The 18,449-nt window shown below is 37.9% G+C and overlaps 1 protein-coding gene across 2 annotated transcripts in view; it reads right to left on the bottom strand.

Moving 5' to 3' along the window:
• Positions 1–18,449, bottom strand: part of MYO16 (myosin XVI) — a 345,270-nt gene that overhangs the window by 12,057 nt on the left and 314,764 nt on the right. For both annotated transcript variants that reach the window (XM_052705804.1, XM_052705803.1), the window contains exons 33-34: positions 11,063–11,221; positions 4,186–4,277 (exon numbers count right to left, since the gene is read on the bottom strand). In XM_052705804.1, the coding sequence (XP_052561764.1) occupies positions 4,186–4,277; positions 11,063–11,221 (251 nt within the window). The remainder of the gene's footprint in view (positions 1–4,185; positions 4,278–11,062; positions 11,222–18,449) is intronic.

Below are 18,449 nucleotides of genomic sequence, written 5' to 3'. Positions count from 1 at the left end.
TGTTGTTTCTTGCTGCCCACATAAGAAAGAAGGAGTCTTTAGCTGGTCTGCTTTTCTTCATTTCACTGTGTCTTTCTCACACCACATCCCACTTCATAGTGAATGTTAATAACAACTTTATAATATTTTTATCAAAAATAAAAAAAATACAGTTCTGAATCTGTAAAAAAGAAGACAAGGCTGCTTTGCTTTTGTACAAGGTCCCAAAGTTAAGGCCTTGCCTTTGTTGTCTTTGTTTTGTCCTGCTGCTGTTTCTGACATGCCAAACAATTTACATATCTCAACAGCCTTTATTCTTACATCTTTAAAACATAGCTTATAGGAACTATTGAAGAGAAGAAACAATAAACATTATCAAGAGGGGAGAGTCCATTGGACTGGCTAAGGAACTGGGAAATTACTGACGTAAAATATGCAGAGCACTGAGGAGATATTTTATAAAGCTTTTTTTGTTTGTTTTAGATGAAGTTTTAGATTCTGCTAAATGATTTCAACTCCAAAAGTCTCCAGTATGCTTTGGATCACTTCTTGGAGCCTGACTAAATAGAAATGACTCTTAGTCATAACAAAATCTTCTATTTAGGCAAGATCTTGCAAAGTCTTGAGCCTCGGTTGTGGCTCCATTCCTTCAAGCTGGGAGATGTAAGGATAGAGCACAGCCCTGCTGAAAGGGACTTCAGAACACTGACAGATGGGAAGCTGGACGTGAACCAGCAATGTGCCCAAACAGCACAGAAAGCTAACCATATTCTGGGCTGCATCAAAAGAAGTGTGGTCAGCAGAGTGAGGCAGGTGATCCTGCCCCTCTGCTCTGCATTGCTGACGCCTCATCAGGATTACTGTGTCCAAATGTGGAGTCCTGATACAGGAGAAATACAGGAGAAATGTGGACCTGTTGGAGCACATCCAGCGAAGGGCCACAAAAATGATCCAAGGGTTGGAACCCCTCTCCTGTGAAGGCAGGCTGAGAGAACTGGGGCTCTTCAGCCTGGGGAAGAGAAGGGAGACCTGAGAGTGGCCTTTCAATACCTAAAGGTGGGCTGTACGAAGGAAGGAGACAAACTCTTAAGAAGAATCTGTTGTGAAAGGACAAGGAGAAATGGTTTCAAACTTAAAGAGGGGAGGTTTAAACTGGATATAAGAATAAGTTTTTTACAGAAAGGGCAGTAAGGCATTGGCATGGGTTGTCCAGAGGAGCTGGATGCCTGGAGATATTCAAGATAAGGTTGGATGGTGCACTGAGCAACCTTATCAAGCTGTAGGTGTCCCTGTTCACTGCAGGAGATTGGACTAGATGGCCTCTAATGGTCCCCTCCAGCTCAAACGATTCTCTGATTCTGTCAAGATTATGGCACAAATGACCAGAAAAAGCATACCTTCCACTTTGGTGGTTTCTTTGACTCTGGAAGAAAATGATGGGAAAGAATTTAAGAGTAGAGATTCAGGCATGTTTGAAAATGCCAAACAAATCACTGAAGAAATGTTAAAGAATCAGCATTTCAGTAATTTAAAATTAGTAATTTTAAAACAAGCTTGAATGGGGCAGTTTCCTAGTTTTCTGCTGTTCATGGAGCAAGAGGAGCAGCAGAACTACCAGATGGTATTCTGCAGAAGCTGAGTACACTTGCAGCTGATGAATTTAGGCTTAGATACTAAGAGCAAAGTAGGCTTTTTTATAAGGGCAGATCTGGATATTGCTTCTTGCAATGTTGTTTTGCTGTAGATTTCCAGTCTGTGTTTTGAAACTTTTGATTCACAAAGACAACATAAAACACATGGAGCTTAGCATCCTCTCTTGTTGAAAGAATACGTGTATTTCTTTGCTAACAAATAGTTTCTTAAGGACCAATTATCTGAACAAAGTAAAATACATGAAACAAGGTCCAATTTTCAATATTTCAGTTTTGCTGATACATATGAAGTTCTTTATGTTCTATGTAGTGTTTGCTTGCAATCTTACAATGTGCAGCCACAGTACAATATGAAGAGAAAGTTATTAGTTAAAAAAATCATACTTTGCTATTCTTGTAAAATGTAAGACCATTCGTTTCTAATTAGACAAAATTCAAGGTTTATTTTTAATTTTCTTCCCTTTTTTCTTTTCTAGCAGAAAAAAGTATGATTTTATTGCATAATTTTAAAATAAGAAATATGTTGTTAAAATTTTTAAACCTTATATCAATTTTTGTCTTTTTTTCATCCTGACAAAAGCTGACCTTGAAGTTATAATGACTCTAAAAAAGTAGCATTTGTGGCCAATATTGAACTTGCTTTTTTCCAGCAGATTCTATTTTAGAATCATAGAATCACAGAATGACCAAGGTGGGAAAGACCCACAGGATCACCCAGTCCAACCATCCACCTATCACTAATAGTTCTCACTAAACCATGTCCCTCAACACATCAAATGTTTCTTGAACACCCCCAGGGTTGGTAACTCTACCACCTCCCTGGGCACTGGGCATTCCAGTGCCTGACCACTCTTTCAGAGTAGTATTTGCTAACGTCCAGCCTAAATCTCCCCTGGTGCAGCTTGAAGCCATTCCCTCTAGTTCTATCACTAGAGAAGAGGCTAACCCCCAGCCTCCCTTCAGGTAGTTATAGAGAGCAATAAGGTCTCCCCTGAGCCTCCTCTTCTCTAGACTGAACAATCCCAGCTCCTTCAGTCGCTCCTCAAAAGGTCTGTGCTCCAGAGCCCTCACCAGCTTTGTCGTCCTTCTTTGAACACGCTCCAGGGCCTCAATGTCTTTCTTGTCCAAAGAAAGAGGGGCCCAAAATTGGACACAGTACTGAGGTGCGGCCTCACCAGAGCTCAGTGCAGGAGGACTATCACTTCCCTGTTCCTGCTGGCAACACTGTTTCTGATGCAAGAAGAGAATGATCAATTAAGCTGTTTTTATGTGCCTAATATTCTATACTGGTAATAGCTTCCAAAACGTTTGTTGAGATTGTCAATGGATGCTAAGCTGAAGAACCTGTTCTCTAAAAGATGTAGTTTTGCAGGTTTGCATAGTGCAGAAAGTTTCAAGCAGTGATACAGGTAGTTATCACCTGATGTGACAACATGATGGTACTGTAAGCCACAGTACCTAGACTTCCATTGGATGTCTATGAGCTGTGACAAAAATGAAATTAACTCCTGTCACTTCGGTGAGGAATGAGCAGAGAGATATTAAACAAATACTTAAATATTAGGAGTCCCTGAAGGTTAACAAGCCAGTTTCCTTTAGCTGAAATGACAGTGTCAGCCAAGAACTCGAGGACTCAGTCTATGTTTCTCTCTCTAAAGCAATTAGTCAATCAGTGCTTTCAAAGATCTGCGAAACAATCTGTCCTATTTCATATGTCATATGTAATACAAGAATTACTTTAAAGTGATTAGGTTACTGCACCAAAGTCTGGCAAACAGTTTTACAATAGGCTTGTATACTGTTAAGAGAAACTGGTGGTATGCTAGGAAATGTCAACTGTAAATAAAACCAATTATTTTCAAATACATTGCAGGCTTTCCAAATAGAGAGGAATGCTTCTTACAGAAAGAATTTTTAACCCTGTGAGAATGGACTTTTTAAGAATGGTTTTTAATGTGTTTTGTTTTGTTTCCTTTTTCTTTTTCTTCTTCTTTCTTCTTCTTCTTTTTTTTTTTTTCATTTTCTTTTTGTAATACCATTTTTGAAGATGTTTATTCATTATGGCAGTTGCATCAAAAATCACTGGACTGCATTGTTCCTTCTCTGAACTTGTCACAGTTCTTATTAAGGTTGCATTTAAGGATCGTCCCTGCATGTAATTCTGAGTACATGGCAAGGAACATGTTTTGAAGATTTGTGAGACACTTTGCCAACTGTCTATTTACTGAAAAGTGACATTTTGATGTACTGAACTGAAATTGTGTTCAGCTTTTGGCAAGTAGTGTTGGAAGGATCAAATATAGAAGTTTGAACATGGTTTAAACTTTCTTCTAATATAAAGTATTTAAATTTGCAGATTAATTTAATTGATGGTGGTATTTTGATTCTACTTTTTGTCCTTAGCTCAATATAAACCTGTAAGAGAAGCATTTTTCAATATCCAACAAACAGATTTGAGTCAAGAAAGCTTTTAACATGCAGGTACTGTGAATTTTTACTCTCTTATGGAGTAAAAATTACTCTCTTTCCATTAGATTATCAATGATTTTTTTACCTGAGTAGTGTGGCTCTCCCTATGTCTTTGAACCGATGAACCTGCTGTAGTGCTGGCAGACAGTCTTGAATACTCATTTTCCTCTGGTACACCTAAAAAAGACAATAATAATTTATTTTCTAACCTGACATTTATGAATTGGTTGATTTCAGTTCAAGATTCAAAAGACTCTGACATATTTTTCTACAAAGGGATGCTAAATGTCACACATTTGCCTGGGTATTTACTTCAGTGTTACGAAAGCTGGAAAGGTTATTGTTTATCAAGTATAAACACAATCATAAGTATGTATGTTGATTTATACAAATGGCACAGAAAGAGCCTACAAATAGCATACTACCTACATGACACTGGCCAGGGATTCCTCCTGCAATGCAGAAATCCCTGGTTCCTCTTCCCCTGGCTTCTTTTCATCACAGAAGCAACGCAAATGGAATGTAACACCTCAGGTCTGTTCTCACACTGATGTCTCTAGTCACATGGGAAGTCAATAGCTCCAGGTTTTACAACTTCATCTCCGCAGTACCGTAGGGCTTTTTTATGTAACTGTTGTATTTATTGTGCACTCTCCATGCGGGAAATAGCTGTCCAAAATTCTGAAGTGTAAAAACCAGTGTGAAAGAGCCAGGCACAGCCTCCGGCGTCAAAATAAATGAGCAACTCTGTGCAGTGACCACAGAGCGAGGCTCATAGCCAGCATTTCCCATCACTTCTGCTGGAGTGGGAAGACCACTCCTACAGCAGATTGGTGGATCTGGAAGACGAGATCAAGGGAAACAAAGGCGGAAGCAGAAATATAGTGAGCCCACTATAGGAGTTATTAAGCTCCTCACAAACTCACAGACGCCACAGTATGTCTGGCACCTGACAATTTTATTATTAACCTGCGTATCACTACTCCTTCTTTCACCAGAGTTGGCCATCAGGAGAAAAGGATTAATCCTGTCAGGGGATAATGAAAGTTGAATTGTCCTCAGCGGATTACCAACTGGAACGACAACATCTAATCTGAATTTGGGTGGGAGTAGATGACTTGTAAAGGTCCTTTCCAACCCAAAATGTTGTGTGACTCTATCAACTGTCGGCCTCGACTAGGTACTTACCTTTTGGGTGGCTAAAACTAGAGAAGGTGAATCTGTGCCTAGACAGCTAACTATGAGATAAATGAAAATGAGGTGAACCCCACTCTTTGTATACTGTACACAACATACACTGAATTGTAATGGAAATAATTCAAAAGTTCAAATGCAATGAATTGTAAACTAGTTATGAGATTATGTACTGTACTACTCATAGTTCAGTTTCATGTATCTGTTCAGTTTCTTGTTTCAGTCATGAGACTAGCATAGAAATTATAATGAAACCTCTTCCAAGCCTCTATTTTCTATATAAAAAAATGCTTATTTTTTATATTGATAAATGAGTATTAATTCTTATATGGTTAGTGATGTATGATTTAACTCATGCAAATAAAAGCTGTATGAATTATTTCATAAAATTAGCAGATTTTGTGAGAGAAACAGAACAAGAGTTTTAAAGAGAATGAATGATCCATATTCCTTTCTCAGTCTTAGTTTCCCCCTTATACTGTTGGATATCCATAGCTTTGTAGCTAAGGACAGCTGGTTTTGGCTTTTTTTTGTATTGTTCTTCTGAATGGAGTTTGTGCAAACTATTCCTAAATTTCTACAGCTTCAAACCACCTGGACTTTCTTTAGACACATACAGGCAGTGAAATGGCCAAAGCCCTGGCTGCAGCTGTGGAGATAAAACAAACCTTGTGAGGATCCAGCCCTTCGGATCTACCCAAAGCAGAGAGGGCATCTGAGCATGTTCTCTCAATGCTTTGAACAACGTTTTGTTTCAAGGTGGGGTTCGTTCTTTTTGAAGCTGGTCTGTAATGTATTATGTATATACTGGAAAGTCTGACATTCACATTCTTCAGTATACTAGGTCTGTCAAATACACGTTGTCACTATTCCTTTCTTACACTTACTAAAGTCAGTAAACAAACCCTGCTCTACAACATAATTTTTGCTCTGAGCAAAATCACTTTTTTTTTTTGTAAAATGAAATGCTTGAAATAAATGTGTTTTTCTTTTTTAATTTGAGATTTCCCTCTAAAAATGTTTCTGTCAACACAATATTTTTTTTACAATAATAAAAAATTAACCACATTTTTATGCAGAATGCCTTTTTATGTTATGTGTTCTAATTTAACTTGAATAAAAAATATATTGTAAATTATTTGCAAATTATAGGCATTTGTAAAAGAACAAAAAATTTTCCTAGACCAGTAGCATGTTTTTGAAAAAGATACTGCTTTTGAATTATATTCATACACTTAAAGATCTATGGTGCACAATAGCCTTGGGCTAAGAATATCAGTGATTTTCTATGAAAAGCACTTTGATAAGCAGTCTTATCAAACAAATAAAGTTTCCATGTACAGCAACAGCATGTCAACACAGTCCAAGCAGAAGCTTAGTGGAGTTTGGAAAGATAAATGGAGTAGTTGATTGCACTCTAAAAGTTTTCCTTTACGTGCACTAAGTAAATATTTGGATACCACAGTTGTGCACTGAATAAGACCTTGCTTAATTCAGCACAAGGTTGGAAACACCAATTTAGCAGGGGCAGAACTACAAGAATGCAGGTTAATGAGAAGTACAGGCTGGAGCATGAATTCTGTCATCAGGTGTGGGCTTTCTTTAAACTATTCTCAAGACATCCACAGTAAATGCTTATGTTTGTGTCACAGGGACATTCTGCAAGGTTGTTTGCTGTGACACCTCTCTCATTCTGTGATTTCCTAGACTGATGGGAACTCATTGCCTACTGTGCTTGGATCAAGTGGTAAGTTCCTATATATCATGCAGCAGCCTGCAGCCCACAGATGAGTTGCTTAGAGAAGACAGCCACCTTCTTGGCAGCTAAAGTTAGGCAAGATTCATCCCCTCAGCAGAATAATATGTAGGGCTCTTAATAAAACAGTCAGGTTCTTGACAGCTGATCAAAATGAACTATACAGTGAGTCCATTCACATGTATCTCCACACAACAAACAATGGGCCTCAGATGTAGCTGAAGAGCAGAGGAACAAACAGCAAAGGTTCCTTGGAGAGATAGCAGGGTGCTAATGGTGCTGGATAGTTGGCACAGGGCAAAGTGTGTGCCTGTGTGCCTACTGGGCATTATGCAGCACATTCAGTCTCCCGTGGTCCAAATGGGCAGCGTCATCTATGTAGAATCAATTCTAGATTTCAGTTGGATCACAGTGGTAAGTACCTCTACAGCAGTCCGCTGGGGGTAAAAAACTGTCATATACCCAGGGATTTTCTTCTTTTCACTAACCAAAGGTTCAATCACCTCAATTTCATTATTAGTTGTCAAATTTAATCATTTCACTTTAATAATTAAACACTCCTCTATATCCCATTAAATACAAGGTGGAAATAAACATCTGCATTTCACAACATTTTTATCTGCTGTGTCTGAGTTTTTCCCACTTACTTTGATGTTCTGAGTGATTTAGGATCACAGATTTCAGCACTGTAATATAAAAGATTATTACAGGCTTTCTGATGACTGTTTGCATTTGGAAAAGAAAATAGTTTAAAAAAAAATGTTTCTTTTAGAATAAAAATCTGGTAGATGTGGCGGGTTTGTAGAAGACAAACCACATGGTCACAGTACAGAATTGTAGATAATTGTGCTAATAATATTATAGACAAAAAGAAGTGGATTACAATATACAAAATGAAAAACAAATTTACTAAAATTGCAGGCTAACAGCAGTCCCAGAAATTAAACTCAGCTTCTCAGAGCAACACAGCATTAATCTGTTTGGAAGCTGAGCTAGCCAGTCTTTTAGTCACTTAGAAATGGTTTTCTAAAGAATCACTGGCTTAGACATAAGATTAACATCTTGGTCAAAGTGACTATTCTTATGACCTTAGTGACTTCAAGTTTCGTGATACTTCAGAGGAAATGGTGGTGACACTTGTCTGTATTAACTCATGTGATGTTGCACAAAGGTCTTCATACTAACAGTGAAAAATAGGTTATAGAGTTCCACTGAGTAGCAATGGGAAGCAAATTATTTTATGCTCACAAGTTTTGTAATTTTGGCATCAACTAACTAATAACACATTTCAAGTTTTGCTCTCTGCAAAGTTAGAGGAATCTTGTGTACAGGAATAAAAAATTGAAGTATTTCACATGAAAATATCTCATGGAACATTCAAAAATCAAAGAATCATAGAATCACAGAATCACAGGAGTTGAAGGGACTTCAAGAGATCACTGAGTCCAATCCCCCTACTGAAGCAGGTACCTTACAATAGGTAGGTATATCAGTAATGCCTAGAGATTTCAAAATCAAGATGTTGAAGTTGAATCCTGCAAGGATTTTTACTTTTAAGAAAGGTGTTTTACAATTCATGTAATCTAAGTACACTGAAAATTTCATTTTGTTAGTGCTTTCTATTATTATTAATGCTATCTGGAACACTGGCATTCCATACCACATATTTTATTTTTTTATTTTGGTCTTTTGTGTCAGGGTAAAACTAAAGCTTATAACATTTCTACAACAGCCTGATAGGCAAGATGTAGATTTGAACCTTAAAATACCACAAATAATGTTAATCCCTTGCCAAGTGGGATACTGAGAGACCTAAAAGGACTTTTTTTCTGCTCATTGCAGAAACCAAAACCATTCCTTACGAAAGCTGCATCAAAATCAGCAACCTTCCATTGAAAGTTTGAGTTTGATGCAGTGATGTTTTCTAATGGAAAAAAATACTGGAAAATTCCATTGCACATTACACCTTTATGATTAAACTTTCCATTTACAAATGGTTTAAAAATAATTTGTTTATGCATAATAGATTCAGTGTGTTACCGATATGAATAGCCCTGGCAACTAGTAGTTGCAAACACACTAATAAAAAACTTCACACAATTGAAAGCACTCATCTCACCTACCAGTTGGCCTTCTATTCAAGCAATGACCATTTATTTCAGAAACTGCAATCATTTGCTAACTTAACTATAATCATCACAAATTAGAAACATAAAGCATCACTTCATTTCTAAGCTGAAAAAAATGCAGCTCTTGTGATTAAACTCCCAGTTAAGGGATCTGGGGATAAAATGATTGCTCTTATAAAAAACTGATCTCCCGCAGGCCCCATTAGGACATCAGAATATATGATTAAAATCCTACATAGAAAGGAATCAAAGTCTTGGTCTACCCACAGATTTTGTGTTAACATAACAGTCTGACTGTTACACATTTGGAAAACTCACTCCCTCCTCCCTAAATTGTTGTATTGATACAAATGGGGACACAGTTATAATGGACAAAGATGCCTTTTTCTTCTACTACAGTGTGTTCCCAGTTCCACACAGGAATGAATGCACCTCTACACTCCTATGACTTCTCAAACTGGATGAATTTTCTGCTTTGATTATCAGAAAGAGCAGGAAGAATTATTTTGGCCTACAACTGCAGAATGAATTTCCCTGGAAAAAAAAAAGAATTATTTAATTTTGAAATGCTTCATTTCAAGTAATAAAGCTTGATTTTTTTCATTTCAAAACCAGAGGATTTTTTAAGTAAAGTGTATCTGGAACATGAAATATTCCTGATAAACTTGATTTTTCAGTTCAAACCTATGCATATTAAATAGCTCTAGCTTTGGATTTATTTTTTTTTAAGGATAGTATATTTGGAAAACAAAATGTAGTATTACACTTGATACTTTATTCCTTCAAATTTTCCAGTGTTGTTTGCAAGTTACCAACTATATTCTACATTATGTGCACCTCCACCCTAAGCATTAAAGGCAATACAACTGCTCTACTTAGGTAAACAATATTCAGATTTAAGTTTTTGGTAGGAAGATAGCCATATGCAGTATCACACATATATTTAGACATTTGCTCCTCCACATCCCATCAAAATAAATGTGGCTGAGGGAGCTGGGATTGTTCAGTCTGGAGAAGAGGAGGCTCAGGGGAGACCTCACTGCACTCTGCAACTTCCTGAAGGGAGGTTGGGATGAGGAGGGGTTTGGCCCAGGCAACTAACAGGACCCGAGGAAATGGCCACAAGTTGTACCAGAGGAGGTTTAGGTTAGACAGAAGGAAGAACTTTTTCTCTCAGAGTGGTCAGGCACTGGAATGGCTGCCCAGGGAGGTGGTGGAGTCGCCGTCCCTGGCAGTGTTCAAGAGACGTCTGGATAAGGAGCTACAAGATATGGTTTAGTGCTTGTGGTAGCAGTGGTAATGGGAAGATGGTTGGAATAAACAATCTTGCAGGTCATTTCCAACCTTGCAATTCTGTGAATACTTTCTTTTTGTCTCATTTTATATTCATAGTTGTGTAATCACATTATCTGATTTTCATAATACAGGTGTTATAACTTTAGGTTTATGCTTATAGGACCTTGAAAGATTTAATTTGGTTACTCTTCTTGCACTATTTTGATCATCTTGCTGCAATTACATACAATTTGTCATTCACTAGCAAGGCACTTGTACCAATGGGAGATCCTGATTTTCCATTGTCTCTTCCATTTTTCTTGATTATAGAATCAGAAGCCGCAAATCTCAGTTCTCCTTAGGCTATTTACAGACTTGCAGCTGAGGTAATTACAACTTCCTCAACAGAGGCTGTTTCATTTTTTTCACATTCAGCTTTTATTGCAGATGAGCTTATCAGTTCATACACACAAAGTTAAGCCACTTCCAGAAACAGAGATATTTCACAACTCAAGAGATTTCAGCTTGACTGTATCTTTAAAAGCTCACTGAAAGGCACACTTCAGCAATTTTATGTTAGAAGAGATTTGGGATTAAATAATGCTTACCATTTGATACCGAATTTCCATTTTCAGCAGTCACAGAACTGGACAGTGGATTAGAAGACTGAGTTCCATGGTTATTTGCATTTTTATCCTGCGTTGCTGACCCAGTATCTGATGCATTTGGATCTTCTCTGCTCCTCAAGTTCAGGTTAGTTTCAGCACCTGCCGTAGAGAGAAGGCTTGTCAGTTCCTGATTTGCTAGTGGCTTTCACACAGAAATAGACACAATTAACTTTGAGAAACCAAATTACTTTATCAAATCAATTTAATTAATCTCTAAGTTCACTAGACCAGCAATAAACATAGAAGGTTCAAGTAAATTACTTTTGCAGGGATTTTTTTTTTTTGGAAGTGTTCCACCTGTAACCATTTAAAGTTTATGAAGTTGAAAGCTTTAACAAAATTTTATTTGTACTGTTTCTCTTCATGTATACATCAGCTGAAAAAGCTCCACATGTTTGTATTGACCCTATTTTAGGTCCTATTCTATGTCACAGAAGTTCGTATACTGCTGTCAGCACTGCAATGTCTTTTACCATCACATTAGGTCAGAACAATAACAGCCAAAACATGGCTTTATTCTTTTCTTTCATTTCCCCCCCTTGAAAAATGAGACAGTCTTTAACACAAAACCATAAGTAGCAACATTTCTGCCAGCAAGGCCTCCCCACAGGCACTATTTACCCTGCCTCAGGGCTTTCCAGCCATCAGTTGTCACTTTCTATAACATTCTGGATTTTCAAGTCATTGCTTCTAGTTAAATTTCTTCAAGATACCAGAAGGAGCCCTGGTCCTGGAGTAGATCACAGGCTGCATACAGTACATATTTCCTCAAAGAAAAGGGCAAAATTCTCTTTTCTTCTTTCCATCTTGACTGAGGGCAGAGGGGACTGAGAGACAAGGCCAGGAATGGAGCCCACTGCACATCCAGCACCTGGGGTGATGCCCACTCTGCTGTTCTGTGGCAGCTCCAGTGAGACTGCTTTAAGTGCTGCACTGGCAGGGTTCTCTGGCTAGCTCCATTTCAGCTTCCCTAACTCTCTCCACCCACTGGGAGCTGGCATTGGCTGCAAGTCTGATGCATAGTGGCTCATCTGTGTACAGAGGCCCTCATTTAGCACTTTAAAAAAGAAACACATCCTCTGACAGTCCTCAAAGAGCTTGCTTTTGGGTGGGTCTGCTTAAGCTTTGTCATAATAAGAGCAACAACTGATGGAAGTCAAAAGACTAGCTATTAAAACCAGTGTTATAGCATTCACTCGTATGTCTAGTGACATTCTCAGCTCTCTCAAAGATGCAATATATACTTATAAGTGTCAAGCACATATGAATTTTTCAAGGGGAGAGGAAAAAAAAACCTTCTTCACAAATGTAACAGATACTTTTCCTGTAGATTTTCAAACTTAACATTGAGTGCATGGTCAACTTTCATTTTCATACCTAAACTGAAAAAAAAACAACCTTGAATTACAAAGTACCAACATTCTTTTGAAAAAAATTAATGAAATGAAAACTATACTTCCATTTTGATTGACTTGAAATGTTTCCTTTCACTGAAAAGGGCTTTCTTAGTTGTGTTTAGCTTTCAGTTATCTAATACTGAATCTTTCTTAACATTTCCTTTTCTGACAAAAAAGCTGTCTTGAAAAGCCAGAAAGTTCATTTCCAAGCTGTCAGAATAAAATATTTCAATGTTTTGCTTTTTTTTTTTAATTCCCTTTCTTGCCCTCATTCCCTGATCTTTACTTGTTGCCAGAACTGACTGGAGTACTTCAGTGGTGCTGTTTCATAAACTGCATATTTAGACAAAAGTGCTATGCACTGAAAAAATTAGGCCACCTCTACCCGCAGTAAGTGATTTGGGGCAGGCAACAGAACTGGAGTCTGAGCTAGAAAATGCATGCAGCACAATTATAAGAGCATGCCTGATTTAGCTTTTGTGAAAGCAAGTTGTCTGAAAAATGTGTCTTTGCAACTCGCATTTAATTTGTCTGAAAAGGAAATGTCACTTTTGGATGTTAATAGTCAATGCACTTGCCTATAGATCATAATCCACCTACATAATTATTGTGCTACCTTTTACATAAAGAGTCTCAGAGTAAGTGGCTGGGATCCTTACTTTTCTTGATACCCAAAAGATTTACTGATTTGCCTGACATCTGCAATTCATTTGACTATGCAAGTGGAAAGACATTTTCTTCCATTCCTACTCTGTAGAAGCCTTTTGTTTCATGGGTACATTGTTATCTTTTCACAGCATTCATGAAGGGCTCTCAGAAAAAGACAACAACAAAAAAAAAAAACAAAAAAACAAAACAAAACAAAAAACAAATATAATATATATATCTTTTCTCCTTTGTACTAAACAGAGTTGTGGATATTTACCACTGAGTGAAAATCTCATAATAAACTGGCAGAAACAAGTAGTGGACAAACAAAATACCTTTTGAGACAGCTATTTACATAGAGATATGCTATCCCATTCACTCTATTCAGTTTCTGTAACAAATGTACATCTTCAATTACTTAATCATAGAATCGTGAAATTGCAAAATCATAGAATGGCTTAGGTTGGAGGAAACTTTGAAGATCATTTAGCTCCAGCCTCCTGCGTTGGGCAGGGTTGCCAGCAACCAGATCAGGTTGCCCAGGATTCCATTCAACCTAACCTTGAATTCCTCCAGAAATGGGGCATCCACAACCTCCCTGGGCATCCTATGCCAGCAAGCGCCTCACCATGCTCTAAGTAAAAGTTTCTTCCTAACATCTAAATCTCACCTCTTATAGCTTGAAGCCATTCCCCCTTGTTCTATCACTTTCAGACTGTCTAAAAAGTCACTCCCCCAGCTGCTTGTAAGCTCCCTTCGAGTACTGGAAAGCCACAATTAGGTCTCCTCAGAGCCTTCTCTTATCCAACCTAAACAATAGAAGGATATAATAAAGAAAAAAACACTTTGCAGTGCCTTATTTCCTTAATCTTGTGGGCAGAAGAGAAGCCCGTATTCTGTTTCAAAATAATCTGGATTGTATAAAGGCGATCGTACTGATTTTCTATATATAGGCATCTGCAGCTCCTTGTTGGAGCAGAGATGTGAATCTCTGGAAGTGGAAGTGGAGAAGTGGAAACACGTATGTTGGCTAACTTCTAAAAGACTCCTGAAGAGGCTGTAGTTTATCCCTAGCAAATAGGTACTGGTTATTTATTTTTTACTTTGTATAAAACGGGTGAGTTTCTTAAGAAAATCTCTTTTATAGATAGGATAATAAGTGGATACTTTAGTCAGGTGTAACCAGGGTACTGTCCTGCACAGCAGAACTTACATAGGATGACTGGGCGATCCAGGCTGGAATTGGGTGTCCCTCTTTGCTGCCTTCCCACTACCTAAAACATTTGCTGAGCATAAAAAAATACATCTCCTGACTTCTTGTCATAACACTTCTGTTCCACACAGAGTAGCGTTGCACAGCAATATCTTATACAGGAATGCTGTGGACAACTGTAAAAGACATAGGGAAGGACACTGATAACACTTATTGATAAGAGTTACTGAAAAATTTCCGAATTCTAATTTTATTCGTCAAATACTCATCTGAAATTCACTTTACCCTCATGCATTCTCAGTCACGTGATATAGCAGCTTAGATTTTTCTTCACGTTAAAATCTACCTCCTCCTGCTGCCATGAACCCCTACAGAAACAATAGTGTACAGCTCTCTCATGCCTTATCAACCTTATGGAACTATCATGAATACTTTAGAAGAGAAGAAAAGAAGAAACTATGGTTCCAGTTGCACATCTTCACCAACACAAGCTTTTTGTGTAGACTTGTACTCTGCTGCTCTCACCAGATGGATGTATTATGATCTACCAGAATCTTCTACTGTTTTTGTTTGTTTGTTTGTTTTGTTTTGTTTTTAACAGCATTTTAACAGTTGCCAGCCAGTAAGAAACGTTATTTGAAAAGTCATCCATGCCTACTAGTGAGACACTAGCTACAGAGAGGTATCAGCTGTAAGAGGATGGTGGGAGTTCATGATTATAAAAGGAATATAAGCTCTAAGTGAAAATATACAGACTGTTTGCAACTGTGAGCAGCATTTGGACTATTATTTTGGCAAACTTAATCTGCCAAAAACATATCTCTGACTCAGTCAAATTCTGCTTTGACTAATCTTGCAGTTAATGAAGATGTATGGATAGTGAGGATGTATACGGACTGGGAGCTGAATTTGTCCCTCAATTGCAAGATAGTTAATATAACTGAAAGCAAGGTCATGTACAGTGTTTTTAATCACAGTAAGACAAATGAAAAGTGTAACAGTTATTTCCTTACAAGCAAGCTCTGTATTCCAGTAAGCCGATAATTAACTGTATCAACAGTACTTGAAAAGTGTAAAAGGAAATGCATGCAAAAGAGGCAGGTAGTGAAATCCACATTTGCATGCTAGTCTCAGTGTTTCTCAAAGAGTCTAAAGAGTTTAAAACTCATAAGGCATCATATGAACTTAGTTTCACTTACTTTGGAATAATAAATTCAGAGTATGGCAGTCATGGACATGATTTAACATATGATTCTTTATCTGCTTTTTATTTTCATTTTTGAATTATTATGTCTCTTTTAAAAGAAAGCCAATACCCTGAAAGACTAAATGGGATAACTTTGTGTCAGAAGACCAAACTGAACTCTTGTAATTGAGCTCCAAATAAGTGAGTTCCAAATATCATAATACAATGATTTATTTTTTTTTTCTCAAGCATAAAATGTAGGATTCCGAACACTATGGTTATTTCATAAGAAGTATTTAGGCTGAATTAATGGTGTTGTCACAAAATTATAAAATAAACTAGTACAGGCTCTATTCAGATGACAGACTAAAGTGCAATACTAAAACATTTTGAGGAATTATTAATTTTGTAAGGAAACTATATATTTAGCCTGTTTAACAAAATCTAAAGCAAAGTATACATCAATGATTGATATCAGTATTTAGGTGGAATCACCATAGACTCTTTTTGCAGCAAGACAGGAGAAACGGAATGTTATTAAAAACCCAGCAGTAGCTCACCTGATTGAATTGGAATTTACTTTTCTGTCAATGCCCTTTTTCCTACCCTTCTTTCTTTAAAAACAGGCACATCCATAACTTTTATCTGTGTTTATGCTCTTTTTTTCAAATACTTCTTTTAGCATTTAGTGCTCATTTACAGTCTGACCGAAAACTCATTAATAACAACAGAAGGCCTCCACTGCTTCCAGTGGGTTTTGGATCAGATTCATGCTTACCTTGGATGCTTTGTGCAGTGCTGCCAGAGCACTGAGCGATTCATGATACAGGGTAAATACAGAGTGCTTACTACTTATTCTGTCCTGGTAAATTTAAATGTGTTCACAACTGTTCTCTGGCCCTGAGGCAAATGGTAAGAGATCCATGTCTATGCTATTAAACATACTTGTCCTCCACAGCAGACAAACCGCATCCAAGCTGTCTGCTGGGAATAGTCCCTGGCCTGTGCCATTTCCTGAACCATGCCCAGATCTGCCTGGAAGGGGGCCAGTCTGCCAGCTCCAAAACCAGGCCAGGGACTGCTTGAACACTTTGGTTGCCCAGATGATTGAGTTGCCATACCCTGACATTGGCTCATCTATGAAAATAAACACAGCCCTTTGCCTTGACTAGTTACTGCAATCAGAAATGAACGGTCAATATTAAGATCATCTCAGGAGAAAAGAATACAATAGTCAAATAGTAAAAAAAAACACAAAACCTCAGACAGGACAAGGCTAGTAGGCAACCAAACAGCTGCAGAGACTCTGCTGAAGTCATATGCAGAAGTTTCATCTTCACTTGCGCTAGGCCAGTCTCTAATGGTATAGGGAAGGCAAGTTTCCTTAGTTTTACTCCAGGGTAAACAGAAGTCATATGACATACAAGGGTGTATACCCCTCTTGAACAGATCTGACACATATCCGGATCAATCTTTCACAGCACACATTCCAACCTCTTTATTAAACGGAGAGCACAGGCTATGTTCCCAAACAAGGAATTCCTGCATCACCAGCTAAGCTAGATGCGTCTCTGTCTTAACACAGAAACAACCTCTGCCCTGGTCCACAAATGATCAGTCCCATAAAATAAAATCCACAGTTATCATAGAAAAGGCTTAATACCTTTTTCACAAATATTTTTCAACCTACAAAAATATGTAAGACATATTATGGAAAGAAATATATGAAAAAAGGAGGAAATAGTTCTTATCATTTGATATCTACAATAAATCCCAGAATAATATCAAACAATTTCTTAATTAATGGAAAACATGTATTCCTGCAATAAATAATCAACTTATGACTATTTACATCAAGACAGACAGCTATTCACAATTTTGTTTGCAACTTTGAAATCTAGAAAACACTGTATTCTGGTAGATACATTTATTTGCTACTGAAGAAGCTTTTTGTTCCTGACCTACCAGAGAATCTAAAAGCTGAATAGCTTGATTTCTTGAAAACTATGGCTAGCATCCAGCAGATGAAAATTTCAAATCAAGCAGCTTGTCATTGTACACATGAATAAGTGATAACCGATGGATCTCATTAACAAGCATATGAATGGCAAGAAGTTGAAGACAGAAGGGATTCCTGATCTATGCCCCTGTTCTTTCCTGGGAGAGTCAGGAATACAACAAATGCTAGCAGTCAACCCTGAATATTTGCTACATTTCCTGCAGTAACTGGACCCTGTGCAATGAGGGAAGATGATGACTGCACAAATAACACAGATATCGTCTGATGAACGATAAGGAGAGGGAGGTTACATAAGGAGAGGTTGTTTTATTTTGGCTCCAGTGTTTATCACTGTGTTTTGGTGCACCTTGGCAATTTCACTTGGCATTTCCTGTTTTGCTCTGACTTACTACTGAGACATTCCTTGTCAGTGGAGCTTGCTAGCTACCCTCAGCATGTTGTCTTGGGTGTCCTTTCGCTGGATGAATGCATATTGCTTCAGATTAGTTCAGTTTACTCACATGAAGTCACACTGTGACCTGCTGTAGCATGACTGTTTACTCTGTCTGCTGAGAGCTGGAGGCAAGCAGATGCATCTTATTTGCTGAAAGAAATGGAGCAGGATGAAAACTGACAAGACAGGATTCCCCCAGCCTATTAGTGTGTACTGCCTGTCTCGCCCTTATAGCTGTGCTGCCAGCTGCCACTGCAATAATTATTCATTGATTTATTTCATCTTGCAAAGCCTGTACTGCCAGCAGCAATTGTAGGATTTCCCCCTACAGTGATGCTCCCAGGACAGGCAGCAATGAATTTGCAGTGTTGCTTCCAGCATCATTCCCTCTAATTGGAGATAGTAAAGGCATTAGAACACACTCCAGAAG

Source organism: Tympanuchus pallidicinctus, unplaced genomic scaffold, assembly GCF_026119805.1.
Source record: "Tympanuchus pallidicinctus isolate F22 unplaced genomic scaffold, pur_lepc_1.0 scaffold6, whole genome shotgun sequence".
Taxonomy (NCBI): domain Eukaryota; kingdom Metazoa; phylum Chordata; class Aves; order Galliformes; family Phasianidae; genus Tympanuchus; species Tympanuchus pallidicinctus.
Note: the sequence above shows the minus strand (reverse complement) of the source record. Positions and strands in the feature narration are given on the sequence as shown.